The 14,993-nt window shown below is 47.9% G+C and overlaps 1 protein-coding gene across 3 annotated transcripts; it reads right to left on the minus strand.

Moving 5' to 3' along the window:
• Positions 1–263: 263 nt before the first annotated feature.
• Positions 264–14,768, minus strand: ntmt1 (N-terminal Xaa-Pro-Lys N-methyltransferase 1). Of its 3 annotated transcripts, none has more exons than XM_080212111.1 (5): positions 14,622–14,768; positions 14,023–14,105; positions 8,201–8,382; positions 5,479–5,731; positions 264–1,443 (listed from the first exon to the last, which is right to left on the minus strand). In XM_080212111.1, exons 3-5 carry the CDS (start codon positions 8,360–8,362, stop codon positions 1,187–1,189), a joined length of 672 nt encoding a protein of 223 aa, XP_080068237.1. In that variant the 5' UTR covers positions 8,363–8,382; positions 14,023–14,105; positions 14,622–14,768; the 3' UTR covers positions 264–1,186. The 3 variants fall into 3 exon arrangements, with proteins under 3 accessions (XP_080068237.1, XP_080068235.1, XP_080068236.1); XM_080212109.1 differs by having other exon boundaries at positions 8,201–8,414; XM_080212110.1 differs by having other exon boundaries at positions 8,201–8,414; positions 14,000–14,105.
• Positions 14,769–14,993: the final 225 nt, after the last annotated feature.

The following is a 14,993-nucleotide window of genomic DNA, read 5'->3' on the forward strand; positions in this document are numbered from 1 at the left end:
TAGATTTTACATTCAAGCCCCAAGGGTAGAATTCAATCCTATTAGCATCTGATCCAGAGGTGAGAGAAGCAGCGTATCGTCCAGGGCCAGTCAGCTTTATAAATATCAAACATGGAACTGGTGCATTGAGCACAATAATTACACACATTATAGCAATCCTGGGTTATTCCTGCAGGCAGTAAATGCCATAACAGAGAGCTGTAGGAGGGAATTCCTACAGCAGTGATACTTTCAAATGACAAAACACACATGTCACACAAAAATAATCCATTTATTTAATAAATTATGATATCTGATAAATTGTATTGTTTAAAAATTGAACCAAGTTTCTTGGGCCTCAACCTGTTGTGAGATCTGAACGCGTTTCCTCCAAACTTCAAACGCCACACAAGACTGGGGGGTGGTCGAGAGAGAGAGAGCACAGAGGCAGAGACTGGAAGGCTCTAATGGTGAGAATTCCCCAGAGTGAGTAATCGATTAAAAAAGGCCAAAACCCTGGAAATACTTAGTCTGAGATTCATACCGGGCTAACATTAGCAAGGAGACACTGCTCGTAAGTAACGCCCCAAAGCTGAGGTAACTGGGGAACCAAGGTTGCTCAGACTGAGGTTTCTCAAGGGGGTTAATGCAGTGGGTGGATAGATAATTCTGGCTAAGGGAGAAACACTGGCCAGATTGGGCCTCTGGTTACAAGACGTGATCTTGAAGGGTACAACATTCCCTCATTGCTGGACTGAACTCTCACCCAGATCAGAAGCTTCATTCCTGCCAGGGACTTGTTATTGGAAAGCTAATAGCTTTTGGTGAACGGAAAAAACAACCAGTTGATTCCAGCTCATTCTGCGCGACAAATACAAAATACCCCAGTATCCCACCTCTTCCCTGGAAACTCTGCTCTGAAGAAATGCAGTGATGATACAGGTGTAGTCAGATTCCAGAAAAGGACATGAAACTGTTTACACTGTCTCTCAGCATCCTGTTCAATGCTTCCCTCAGATATATCCACTGGGGGAAAGGCGGTTCCAGGTCATTTTGGGATGAAGTCTGATTCAGTTGTGCTCTGTGTTATGCTTCAGGTTTCTTCTAGATCACACCCAGTGCCTGGAGCCGTGTGCCATTCTCTTCTCTTTACCTCTCTCACTCTCCCCCAGTGACCCCCTGTGCGAGGTAGGGGTGTCAGTGAGCTTCACCTCAGGGCCAGACTGTACACCTGGTAAATCTCATCCGGGAAGTTGTCCTGTTTCTCCTCCGCTAGCACGTGAAGACCCGCTAGTCGCACGATGGCCCGCAGAGAGGACAGGTCCCGGCAGACACTGCTGTCCACCTCGTCCTCAATCACCCCATCCTGACTCACATTGTCCTTCACACAGATGATCCCGTTGGGGCGAAGACCCTTTTGGCACCTCTTTAGGAACTGGGTGAGGTGAGCGTCAGTCAAGTGCCCTGAAACAATGTCGAGAGAGACTCAGTGACCCCCTTATGGAAACTACAGGAGGCCGTGGAACATAATTCATACCTTGGCCTACATTCATAGAATTGTAAAAATTACAATGCACGAAGCAGCTATTCTGCCCATCACACCGGTGCTGTCTCTTTGAAAGAGCTATTCAATTAGTCTCATTCTCTTTCCTACAGCCTGGCAAATTTCTCCAGTGAGAATCCAATTTCCCCTTTGAAAGTTCCTCTTGAATCTGCTTCCATCACCTTCCAGATCACAGCAACTCGTTGGGTCAAATCTAATTCTCCACATCTTCTCCTCTGGTTCTTTTCTCTCCAATCTGTGTCCCTCTGGTTACCCACCCTCTCCCACTGGAAACACTTGCTCCTTACGTACTCCATCAAAACCCTCCATACTTCCCCCTTAACTATCACTATTCTTAAGGATACAATCCCAGCTTCTCCATCTATCTGAACTCCCTGTTCCCTGGAACATCCCCTCCGTCCCTCCCCAAGGCCTTGCCTTCTTCCCTAAAGTGCAAAGCCCAGTCAGACCATATGTGCCAGGTGACCAATGATTTATGAAGATTTAATTTAATCTCTCTTGCTTTTGTACTCTCTGCCTCTATTTATAAATCCTGTGAATTGCCCAGTTGAATTGACAGCAGAAATTTATACAAGCGCCTCTTGTGAGCTGAATATTGTGCTGACTGGCTCATTGCTAACATCACTCTCCATTGTGCCGAGTCACTTACAACAAGAGTGCCCTGTACACGGACTCCAGCATGTGCTGAGGGTGATGGCCACTAAGAACAGTCTCTACCTACAGTGTCTGCATAATTACTGGGCTAGAGGGCTGGCAGCTTGAGTCCTGCTGCTGCTCACTATCCCTGCGGAACTGCACCTCGAGGCACCAGGCTTGGACAGCTTGTCATTAGCCTTCAACACTGCTCAGTGCAAGATCAACCCCCAGTGTTGTGCTTGAGGCGAGGTACTGGGAAGGAGGGGCATCAGGGCTAACGGTATCCCAGCCCCTGGTATTGGGGTGACAGGGAGGGGGCAGAGATACTGGTATTCCAGCTTGACTCAGCACCCAAAGATCAGAGAGAATTTCCAGGGTGGGAAATCCCCTGACGGGTAACTGTTGTTAGGTTTCAGAGGTGTTACTGAGTGATAAGGGGCTGTCGCAGACACACGAGGGGACACTGACAGCAGAGGCTCATTAAAGACAGGCTGGATTTTACAATGACAAGACAACAGTAATCCTTAGAGAACAGCTCAGTTCACAGGGTAAGTATCATTTGTTTCTGGTCTGTGTTGTACTGGGTAAATGTGCACAGTCCAGGGCAGCTGTCTATTCGCTCTGTGCTCAGGACGTAGCTTCGATTCTCAGCTGCATCACTCAGTTGGAATGATGGGTGGGGGGGTAGAAAAGGGCCCAGGGCCAATGGGGATTGGGGAAAATCAGCTGTTTTATTTTTATTAATTTGTGGGACACGGACATCACTGGCTGGCCTAGTTGCCCTTGAGAAGGTGGTGGTGAGCTGCCTTCTTGAATTGCTGCAGGTCGACCCACAATGCCATTAGGAAGGGAATTCCAGGATTTTAACCCAGCGACTGTGAACGAATGGCGATAGATTTCCAAGTCAGGACAGTGAGTGGCTTGGAGGGAAACTTGCAGGCGGTGGTGTTCCCATGAATCTGCTGTCCTTGTCCTTCTAGCTGGAAATGGTTGTGGGTTTGGAAGGTGCTAAGGAACTTTGGTGAATTGCTGCAGTGCATTTTGTTGATAGTACACACTGCTGCTACTGAGTCAGTGGTGGAGGGAGTGGATGTTTGTAGATGTGGTGCCAATCATGCGGGGCTTTGTCCTGGATGGTTTTGAGCTTCTTGAGTGTTGTTGGAGCTGCACCCATCCAGGCGAGTGGGAAGTATTCTATCATGCTCCTGACTTGTGCTGGTGTCTCCATTCCTTACCTTAAACCAATGATCTGATGTCATAGTCAGAGATTTACAGCATGGAAACAGGCCCTTTGGCCCACGTACATAAATGTTAGCATGAACAGTGGGGCTGAATGGCCTGTCTCTGCTGCACATTCTATGACTACCTGAGTGAGTAGTAACTGAGAACAAGCCTGGACCTGACTATTTAAGGCAATTGGCAACAGAACCAAAGACATCATAAGAACATAAGAAATAGGAGGAGTAGGCCATCTAGCCCTTCGAGCCTGCCCCGCCATTCAATAAGATCATGGCACGTGGAACGAATGATTGTATGCAGCAAGTGGTTAGAATCTGGAACGCACAGCCTGAAAGGCTGGTTAATTGTGTCCTGTGACAGGGGATTAGATAAACATCTGAACGGAAAGAGCAAAGAGTGGGTCGAACTAAACTGCTCTATTGAGAGCTGGCATGGACTCGATGGGTAGAACGGCCTCCATCTGTGCATAACCATTCTCTGGTTCTCTCAAAGTCAGCTAACTCATCAATATAGTTCCCATCATGAATATCAGACAGCATACACAATGAGCAGTGTAACTGGTGTAACTGTACATTAATACATACTGACTGATATTGTTGAAGAAAATTACCTTTGCTACTGCAAACTATAACCCCAAACCAGTTATGGGAGAGTGAAAGTACTAAAGCTAATGTAATTGGATCTGAAAGTGCTACTATTTTCTTGAGTGGTTTTTCTTCAAGTGCCCCTTAAGGAGGGATGAACTGTGAGCAAACACAGCTGTCTCTGAAGTACACAGAGCAGCATTAAGACCTAATGACTGAGGATTTGAGAGCGTCGCTGATCTAAACAGCTAATGGCTTTCAACGTGGTGTTCATACAGCCGACGGCCCATTTTAAATGCAGATGTTTTAGGCAGTGGAGTTCGTACAGCATTAAGCTCACCCAGTAGAGAGTTATTGATGCCTGTGCGATGTACCTCAATAAGAGATAGAGTTTCCAGAGATTGGGGAAAAGAGGCAGAATTGCTGCAGAGTGCATTAAAAATCTTACACTTGTGGTCCCTTCTTTCAAATTCCTCTGCATGAGTTTATAGTAGAAACTGCCTATGTAAAAACCTGTCACACTTCAGATTTACAGGTGTCAGCCCGACAGAGAAGTCCACCTGCCGTAACTAACTGCTTCTCTCTGCCTCAAACTGCAGAATGTTTTGCTATTTCAGTTTAAATAATCAGGTGAAAAGTATTTTGTGAAACTAAAGATGGAAAGGAGGATTTTTAAATTGGGCATCGAATGGGACCTGTTATTAGTCATTGCACCTGGTTTCACCTGAACATCACACTTGGTCTCAAGACCCTGATGCATAATTTGATTCTTGAAATCAGTGAAAAATTATATTATCTTATGTCTACATGCACATCCTATCAATTTACTTCACTACAAATGTGGACACACATTTCAAATTCTGTAACTGGCAGCACAGTGGTTAGCACTGCTGCCTCACAGCATCAGGGACCTGGGTTCGATTCCTGGCTTGGGTCACAGTGTGTGGACTTTGCATGTTCTCCCCATGTCTGCATGGGTTTCCTCTGGGTGCTCCAATTTGCTCCCACAGTCCAAAGATGTGTGGGTTAGGTTGATCGGTCATGCTAAATTGCCCCTTAGTGTCCCGGGATGCATAGGTTAGAGGGATTAGTGGGGTAAATTTGTGGGGATAGGGCCTAGGTGGGATTGTTGTCAGTGCAGACTCAATTGGCTGAATGGCCTCTTTCTGCACTGTAGGGATTCTATGATCTGCATTTATAATGAAACCTTCCCTTGTAAACACGTCATGTTACTATATGCTTCCATGATGAGGAGTTCAGTGCGACCACAGGTGGGAGAGTGTAATGGGGTAAGAGGTTTACATGGGCAAATACTATTATAAATGAGGATGCAGTAAGGACTGAATATAACGCAGTCTTCATTTTAGAATTCTATGTTCACACTCTGGCTCTGATTCCCTGCCCTCTAACTCTGCACTTGGTCTCAATACGTGTGACAGACTCACTGACTAACAGCAATTTCACTCCGTGCCTTACCTATTACCCACTGGATCCAGATAACATCATATCTCTGGGGCTGTGGGATGAAGTCCTGCAGGCCACAGCAGTAGTAGTTGCCCACACGACTGCCTTCCTCCCCTAGATGCGCCTTCGCCTTAGCTAAGAAGCTCTCCGTCACATCCACCATGTCGACAATTTTAAACAGAGGCAGCAGCAACCTCTTGGTGATCCTGCCAATCCCAGCACCGCAGTCCAGAGCGCAGCCCATGCCGGCTTTCCCCGAGCCTTCCTGTTGACAGTGAAAGATGGCGTAAAATTGTTGCAAGACAGTGCAGTCACTCTCCAGTGGCCCAGAACGATCAGGTCTGTATTGGGTACTGGGCAGGCACCAAAATTCAGTCATTTTCCAATAAGAGGGAGGCCATGGATTGGGATAAACCCATTCACAGCCGGATGAATTAAACATCCCCTGGCTCTCACGCTTAAACACATCAAAACATTTTTTATTGGAGTGGGAGACAGGAAAGAAACAATTCTGTTCTGTTTGTTGTGAATATCTGGCTTATAATTCATAAATGTTTTAGAATACAACTTTTATCTTAAGGAAATAAAGATTTAAACTGTAGAAAAATGTGAGCATCTGATGTGAATCTGCTAAAAACTCTGATGTAAATGCAATTAAAACAAGCCTGGGTTTGTGACATACATAAGGCAGTCTGTGTTTGTTGTGTAAAATCAGAATTTATACCACAGCAGAAATAAAAATTTGAACAAATGATCAACGACTAAATGTGTAAAGGCATCAGGGAGTCTGGAGAGGGGCAATTTTATCCATTATAAAGATAAATTATTCCTATGGGTTGCAGAATTACAGAATTGGGTTGAAGGCCAAATTATTTGTTTGCAGTTGTTTGCATAAACACAAAGCTTTTTTTGATTCGTTTATGGGGTGTGGATGTCACTGGCTAGGCCAGCATTTTTTGCCCATCCCCAATTACCCTTCAGAAGGTGACAGTGAGCTGCCTTCTTGAACTCATTGCAGTCTGAGGTGTAGGTATTTCCACAGTGCTGTTAGGAAGGGAATTCCAGGATTTTGACCCAGTAACAAAGATATTTTGGCCTTGGAGGGAGTGCAGAGGAGGTTTACTAGGCTGATACCGGAGTTGAGGGGGTTGAGCTATGAGGAGAGGCTGAATAAACTGGGCTTGTACTCGTTAGAGTTTAGAAGAATGAGGGGAGATCTCATTGAGACGTATAAGATGATGAATGGGATGGATAGGATAGAGGTGGAAAGACTCTTCCCGCTCAAAAAAGACAATAGGACTAGGGGGCACAGCCTCAAGATAAAAGGGGGGCGGTTTAGAACGGAGTTGAGGAGGAACTTCTTCACTCAAAGGGTGGTGAATCTCTGGAGTTCTCTGCCCGTTGAAGTGGTGGAGGCTGCCTCGCTAAATATTTTTAAGACACGGGTTGATGGGTTTTTGATAGGAGAGGGGATTAAGGGTTATGGGGAGAGGGCAGGAAAGTGGAACTGAGCAGCGACAGATCAGCCATGATCTTATTGAATGGCGGGGCAGGCTCGAAGGGCTGGATGGCCTACTCCTGCTCCTATTTCTTATGTTCTTATGTTCTAACAGCAAAGGAACAGCGATATACTTCCAAGTCAGGATGGTGAGTGACTTGGAGGAGAACCTCCAGGTGGTGCTGTTCCACATTGCCACAGAGATAGTGATTTAGAGTAGGGCCTTGGGTAGAAGGCTCTTTTATTTTAAAATATCTGTGCTTGCTGACAGAAGCAGGCAGTTCAGTTTGGGATGAGGGGGAAAAGCAGCAGGAAGATTTGCTTAGTTTGCAGCTAATGGAAGAGAACTAGTGGTCCTCACAAAGCCTTGTGTCAGGAAGCAGTCAGCTTGGAAGAGCAATACAGACTAGGGAAAAGTAATCTATGCACAAGCAAGGACAATGAGTTGAATTGCAAGGTGTTTGGATTTCATAAGAACGTAAGAAATAGGAGCAGGAGTAGGCCATCTAGCCCTTCGAGCCTGCCCCGCCATTCAATAAGATCATGGCTGATCTGTCGTGTCTCAGTTCCACATTCCCGCCCTCTCCCCATAACCCTTAATTCCCTTGTCTGTCAAAAACCTATCAACCCGCGTCTTAAATATATTTAGCGAGGTAGCCTCCACCACTTCAACGGGCAGAGAATTCCAGAGATTCACCACCCTTTGAGTGAAGAAGTTCCTCCTCAACTCCGTTCTAAACTGCCCCCCTTTATCTTGAGGCTGTGCCCTCTAGTCCTACTGTCTGGATTTCTTCTTTAAACATTAATCCCCAAACAGGATCAAACTCATTAGAAACCTATCCTAAGAGAGAATTTACCTGAAGAGAAAGAATTTACAGGATTTGGGGAAAAGGCAGGGGAGATGCGCTCGGTGAATTACTCTTGCAGAATGTTCTGCTGTATTATGGTTCTATTATGCTTACATTAGCTAATTGTGCTGGTTCAAACTTTACACTTGTACTTAAAAAGATAAATTAAATTGTAACCTCACCGTTAGTGCCCAAAGCACTTACAACCCAATATCTGTTAGCCTGTCCCATCACTTTTATACCCCTAGGAGCACATTAAACTCATCACATTTGTCATTCGGTTAGACTTGCACATGCTGAGGTTAGTCTGGGATCACGAAAAATAAAACCGTTTCAGAGGCAGGATTGAATAAATGTTAGAAAGAACAGTAGCGAGAAAGAGACTCACCCCAATAAACCTCTGCAGAAACTTCTTGGAGGAGTTGATGTCAATGCTGGAGATGTGTCCGTAACCCCCCAACATGCCATCCACTGTGGGGGGGATATTCTTCCAGTATTTCTTGGCTTTGGAGTAGAACCCATCTTCATCCGGAATCAGCTCCGCAGTCATGGTGCTGATACCCAGCCCAACTGGGGGAACAGAGGTAGAAACTACGGGTCGACTAGAGAGAAACAAGAAATAAATCCCACGTATACATTACCAGATTCACTGGACAGAAGATTACATCACAGAGAATAGCCAGGGTACAGAGGAATTTACAGTGCAGGAACAGCTCATACGTTCCAACAGGTCTGTGTTATACAGGGGCATGCCCGTGCCCCACCAGTACTGTACCCCAGTGTTATACAGTGACAGACCCGTGCCCCCACCAGTACTGTACCCCAGTGTTATACAGTGACAGACCTGTCCCCACCAGTACTGTACCCCAGTGTTATACAGTGACAGATCCATCCCCACCAGTACTGTACCCCAGTGTTACACAGCGACAGACCCGTCCCCACCAGTACTGTACCCCAGTGTTATACAGGGGCATGCCCATCCCCACCAGTACAGTACCCCAGTGTTATACAGTGACAGACCCGTCCCCACCAGTACTGTACCCCAGTGTTATACAGTGACAGACCCACTCCCACCAGTACTGTACCCCAGTGTTATACAGCGACAGACCCGTCCCCACCAGTACTGTACCCCAGTGTTATACAGCGACAGACCCGTCCCCACCAGTACTGTACCCCAGTGTTATACAGCGACAGACCCGCCCCCACCAGTACTGTACCCCAGTGTTATACAGCGACAGACCCGTCCCCACCAGTACGGTACCCCAGTGTTATACAGCGACAGACCCGCCCCCCACCAGTACTGTACCCCAGTGTTATACAGCGACAGACCCGCCCCCACCAGTACTGTACCCCAGTGTTATACAGCGACAGACCCGCCCCCACCAGTACTGTACCCCAGTGTTATACAGCGACAGACCCGTCCCCACCAGTACTGTACCCCAGTGTTATACAGGGGCATGCCCATCCCCACCAGTACGGTACCCCAGTGTTATACAGCGACAGACCCGTCCCCCACCAGTACCGTACCCCAGTGTTATACAGCGACAGACCCGTGCCCCACCAGTACTGTACCCCAGTGTTATACAGTGACAGACCCACCCCCACCAGTACTGTACCCCAGTGTTATACAGCGACAGACCCGTGCCCCCACCAGTACTGTACCCCAGTGTTATACAGCGACAGACCCGTCCCCACCAGTACTGTACCCCAGTGTTATACAGGGGCATGCCCATCCCCACCAGTACTGTACCCCAGTGTTATACAGCAACAGACCCGTGCCCCACCAGTACTGTACCCCAGTGTTATACAGCAACAGACCTGTCCCCATCAGTACTGTACCTATTACAGTGATGCAGCTAATGTTGTGAGATATGAGCTGGAGGCCTGTTACTAAATGCACCGGATTCAAGCTGATGAACCTGTGTCAATATGAGCCTCTGAGAATGTTCACTCAGTGACAGGAATATCCAGTTCCTGACTGTACCATGTTGGAGTCGCAGTGTCACACATTGTTAAAGTGTCAGCTTAAGTTGTCTTGTAGGATCCAGAAAGCTGACAAGCCTGTTCATCACCAATTCCAAAACAACTATTTTGCAAAGATCCAGAAACATTCTTCCCCTACAAAGCGTAGGTCAGTCTCCCGCTCCGTCACAAGTACATCAGGTGGAGAAAGCTGATCCCACTTTCTCAGCTGCGACAGGGGTACGAGGAAGAGGATTGTTCAGGTACCAAGCAGTGAATCAGTGATCCTTCTACTGCTCTTTACCTCAGTCAGCTACAGGCCACGAGATCCACGCTTGCATGAGGACATGCCAGAAGCATCAGCCAGACACCTGAGATCCAGATTCTCATTAATCTGCGTAGATCTTAAACTGCAACTGGTAGAAATTGGCCATCAATGAGGTAACTGCGCCAAGAACAAGCTCACACTTATACAGTGTGTTTCATATCCTCTGGGCATTGCAAAGTGATTAATTTGGAAGTGTAATTATTGCTGTAATGTAAAAACGACAGCAGCCAATTTGTACACAGCAGGATGAGAACGACCAGGTACTCGATCACCACTACTGGCTTAAAGATAAACTCTGTCCAGGACATGGGGAGAAATCCTCTGTGCTTTTTCAAATAATGGCATGGTCTTTTACGTCCACCTATATAAGCAGACTCAGTTTAACATCTCTTTCAACTGACAGCAACCTTGCAGCACTCCCTCATCTCACAACTCTCAGCCCAGATTACATTAACTCAAAATTTGTTTTCATTGGAGCAGAGAAGACCGAGTGACCTGATCGAGGCGTACAAGATTATGAGAGACATGGACAGAGTGGGATAGGGAGCAGCAGTTCCCCTTAATTGAAGGGTCAGTTATGAGGGGACACAAGTTCAAGGTGAGGGGCAGGAAGAAAAACTTTTTACCCAGAGGGTGGTGAGGGTCTGGAATGTACTGCCTGGGAGGGTGCTGGAGGCAGGATGCCTCACATTCTTTAAAAAAAATACCTGGATGATGACTTGGCACATTGTGACATTCAGGGCTTTGGGCCAAGTGCTGGCAAGCAGGGTTGGATGGGAGTTTAGATGTTTCATATGTGTCAGTGAGGACTCGATGGGCTGAAGGGCCTCTTTTGCACTGAGATTCTGTGAAACTAGTAAGATGAAAGTGAAACACGAGCGTGATGTGTGTCGGGTGTAGTTTGGATATTTCTGGTAATTAGGTTATAGAAAGGTTACCAGACACAGTTCAATCAGGAAGCTGAATATTGCTGAAATTGTAACATTCCACACCGAGTGCACAGGGGCGGTGGGGGGGAACGAGTGGGGTATTGTTTGGAAGTACAGCAGGAACAAAACCATCGAGAGCCACAAAAGGCAGAGAATTCCTGGCCTGGTAGACGTTTGGAATACAAAAGCAAAGACAGACTTGCAATTATACAGCACTTTTCACAACCACCTAACCTCTCAAATCTCGTTACAGCTGGTGAGTACTCATTGAAATGTGGCCACGTAGGAAATGTAAGGAGGTTAACAACAGGCTGCAGTTAGAGCATTGTGTACAGGTTTTAGCAGTTCATTCGTCAAATTTACAGAAATAGAATAGGCGTGGTACAGACCTGAGGGGGGCTTACAGTTGTGAAGAGAGACTGAGAGCTTTGATCCCTTCACACAAGATGGAGATATTTAAGGGATGAGCTAGCAGATTAGCAGAGTTTACAAAAACAGAAAATGCTGGAAAATCTCAGCAGGGCTGACAGCATCTGCAGAGTGAGAATAGAGCCAATGTTTCAAGTCTGGATGACATTTTGCCAGAGTTCTTCATTGTAAACTATTAATATTTCCAATAAGGTAAAGGGGTAAACTGTTTTCACAGGTGAGAGAGGCTGCAATTCAATAAATCTGTACACTTTCAGACTGTACGACATCCATCACACAGACCATAATGAAGAGACTGCATTGTGGTCTGGAGGGTAGTCAGAGGCTGAGAAGTTAAGGAGGTCTCAGCTGGAACAGGTCAAGGGTTTGTTTTGGACTGTGATCGGTGTAGTGATGGGACTAACCATAATAAATAGGAACAGAAGTAGGCCGTTCAGCCCTTCAAGCTTATGCCACTATTTAATAAAGTCATAGCTGATCCGACACTCACCAAGTTCACTTTCCTGTCTTCTCTTGGTAACCCTTAATTCCCCAACTGATTAAAAACCTATCCATCTCAGCCTTGAGAACATTCCAGGACATGGCTTCCATAGCTTCCTGGGGTAAAGAATTCCAAAAATTCACCAATCTTTGAAAGAAGAAATTCATCCTCAAATTCACCTTAAATGAGCTCACTCTTATTCTGTGACTATCACAGAATCCTTACAGTGCAGAAATGGCCCATCGAATCTGCACCAAATCTCCAGAGGATCTTACCCAGGAGTCCTCATCCTGTCCCCATTAGCCCATGCATTTAGCCTTTAATCCCCCTAACCTTCACATCTTACAACACTAAGGGGCAATTTATCATGGCCAATCAACCTAACCTGCACATCTTTGGACTGTGGGAGGAAACCCACAACCCACACAGACACAGGAAAACATGCAAACTCCAGGGTTACCCGAGGCTGGAATCGAACCTGTGTCCCTGGTGCTGAGAGGCAGCAATGCTAACCATCACGCCACCCCTCTGCCCTCTGGTCAGACACTCGAACGGAAATATCCTCCCAACATTAACATTTAGAAAACAAGGGAAAAAAAACAAGGAAATTTGGCACATCAGCTATAACTTTTAGCAACTTTTACAGATGCACCATAGAAAGCATTCTTTCTGGTTGTATCACAGTTTGCTATGGGCTCCTGCTCTGCCCAAGACTGCAAGGAACTACAAAAGGTCATGAATGTAGCCCAATCCATCACGCAAACCAGCCCCCCATCCACTGACTCTGTCTACACTTCCCGCTGCCTTGGCAATGCAGCCAGCATAATTAAGGACCCCACACACCCCGAACATTCCCTCTTCCACCTTTTTCTGTTGGGAAAGGGATACAAAAGTCTGACGTCACATCTCAACCGACTCAAGAACAGCTTCTTCCCTGCTGCTGTCAGACTTTTGAATGGACTTACCTTGAAGTTGATCTTTCTCTACACCCTAGCTATGACTGTAACAGTACATTCTGCACTTTCCTTTCCTTCTCTATGAATGGTATGCTTTGTTTGTATAGCTCGCAAGAAACAATACTTTTCACTGTTAATACATATGACAGTAATAAATCAAATTATTCATCCTGTCTAACCCCCTAAGAATCTTATATTGCAATTATATCACCTCACATTCTTCTAAACTCCAAAGGATACAGACCCAAGCTGTTTAATCTTTCCTCATATGGCAGTCCCCCCCTTAGTAAGAAGTCCGACAACACCAGGTTAAGTCCAACCGATTTATCTGACAGTAAACTTGCAAGCTTTCGGGGTTGGCCCCTTCGTCAGGTGAATGGAGAGTTCTGGCCTCAGACAGAGCATATAACAGCACAGACAGTTTACAGATTACTGATTAGAATGCGAATCTTTACAACTAACTTGCTATTCAAGTCTTAAAGAGGCCGACGATGTGAGTGGAAGGAGCATTAAGCACAGATTAAAAAGATGTGTATTATCTCTAGACAGTACAGTGAGGTTTTGCAAACCCAGGCAAGTCATGGGGGGTTACAGATAGTGCGGCATAAACCCAAGATCCCTGTTGAGACCGTCCTCATGCATGCGGAACCAATCCTTCATCCATGCCAAAATATTACTTGCAACACCATGAGCTCCTATCCTGCTTAGCAGCCTTTTGAGTGGCATCTTATCAAATGCCTTTTGAAACTCCAAATAAACAACATCTACTGATCCTCCTCTATCCACTCTGGCTGAGACCTCCTCTAAGAACTCTAGTAAATTTGGCAGATGTGATTTCTTCTTCATGAAACCATGTTGCCTCTACTTGATCAGGTTGTGACTTTCCAAATACACTGCTGTTCTCTCCTGGGACAGAACTGGGAGGCAGTCCCCTCTCAGAATAGTCTGACTGCTTTAACAGCTGTGGGATTGAGACACATGGTGAGAAGCCTCCCACAGAGCTGCCTTGCCAGAAATCCCACAGCTATATTGGGGAAATGATCCCCTCCCTGTCAGCCTTCTGTCCTTCACAGTGTCAGAGAGAAGGGGACGAGTGGAATACCTTCAGGCTCAGGGACTTCTCACCTTCCGAGAGCGAGGGAGTCTCTCAATTTCAGCTGCAGTCAACACCTCAACGGAGCAGTTGGATATCCAGCTGCCTGGTCACTCTGGAGAGGGAATCACAGATTAAAAATATAAATAGAAGTGACAATAGACCTTCAGGGCCGCAAGGGGGGGGGGGGGGGTAGAGGGGGAGAGTGGGGGTGGGGAGGGGGAGAGGGAGAGGGAGAGTGGGGGGGGAGGGGGGAGTGGGAGGGTTGGTGGGGGGGTGTGTCGGGGGTTGGTGGGGGGAGTGTGTCGGGGGTGGGGGGGGGTGTCGGGGGTGGGGGTGGGGGGGGTGTCGGGGGTGGGGGTGGGGGGTGTCGGGGGTGGGGGTGGGGGGGGTGTCGGGGGTGGGGGTGGGGGGGGTGTCGGGGGTGGGGGTGGGGGGGTGTCGGGGGTGGGGGTGGGGGGGGTGTCGGGGGTGGGGGTGGGGGGGGTGTCGGGGGTGGGGGTGGGGGGGGTGTCGGGGGTGGGGGTGGGGGGGGTGTCGGGGGTGGGGGTGGGGGGGGTGTCGGGGGTGGGGGTGGGGGGGGTGTCGGGGGTGGGGGGGGTGTCGGGGGTGGGGGGGTTGCTGCACTTACTAAACAGCTCGAGACGCTTCCAGAAGTTTCTGTCGGGGGGCCTGGGCGCTGCGCTGTGAGGGAGCGGCTTCGGGACCGGGACTCGGGCTGCGCCTCAGGCCGGCCGGATTCGCTCTCTCTCCCGCAACTCTCACTCGCCGGAGCCGCTCAGCGCCAACTGACGGCAGCCCCGCCCCGCCACGTCACCGAGACCACGCCCATCGCCGTGACGTACAGTGTCCCCGCCCACAGTGCCTGTCCCCTGTCCCCTGTCCCCGCCCAGCCGGTTGCTATTGGAGACGGCGCCGCGCCCTCAGGTTCCGGCTGCGGGGGAGCGGCAGATCGGCTAGGGGTGGCTTCACAGAGTCCCCAACCCGCCCCCCCCCCCCTCCC

This window comes from Carcharhinus amblyrhynchos, chromosome 25 (genome assembly GCF_965287045.1).
Source record: "Carcharhinus amblyrhynchos chromosome 25, sCarAmb.v2.hapA, whole genome shotgun sequence".
NCBI classification, from domain to species: domain Eukaryota; kingdom Metazoa; phylum Chordata; class Chondrichthyes; order Carcharhiniformes; family Carcharhinidae; genus Carcharhinus; species Carcharhinus amblyrhynchos.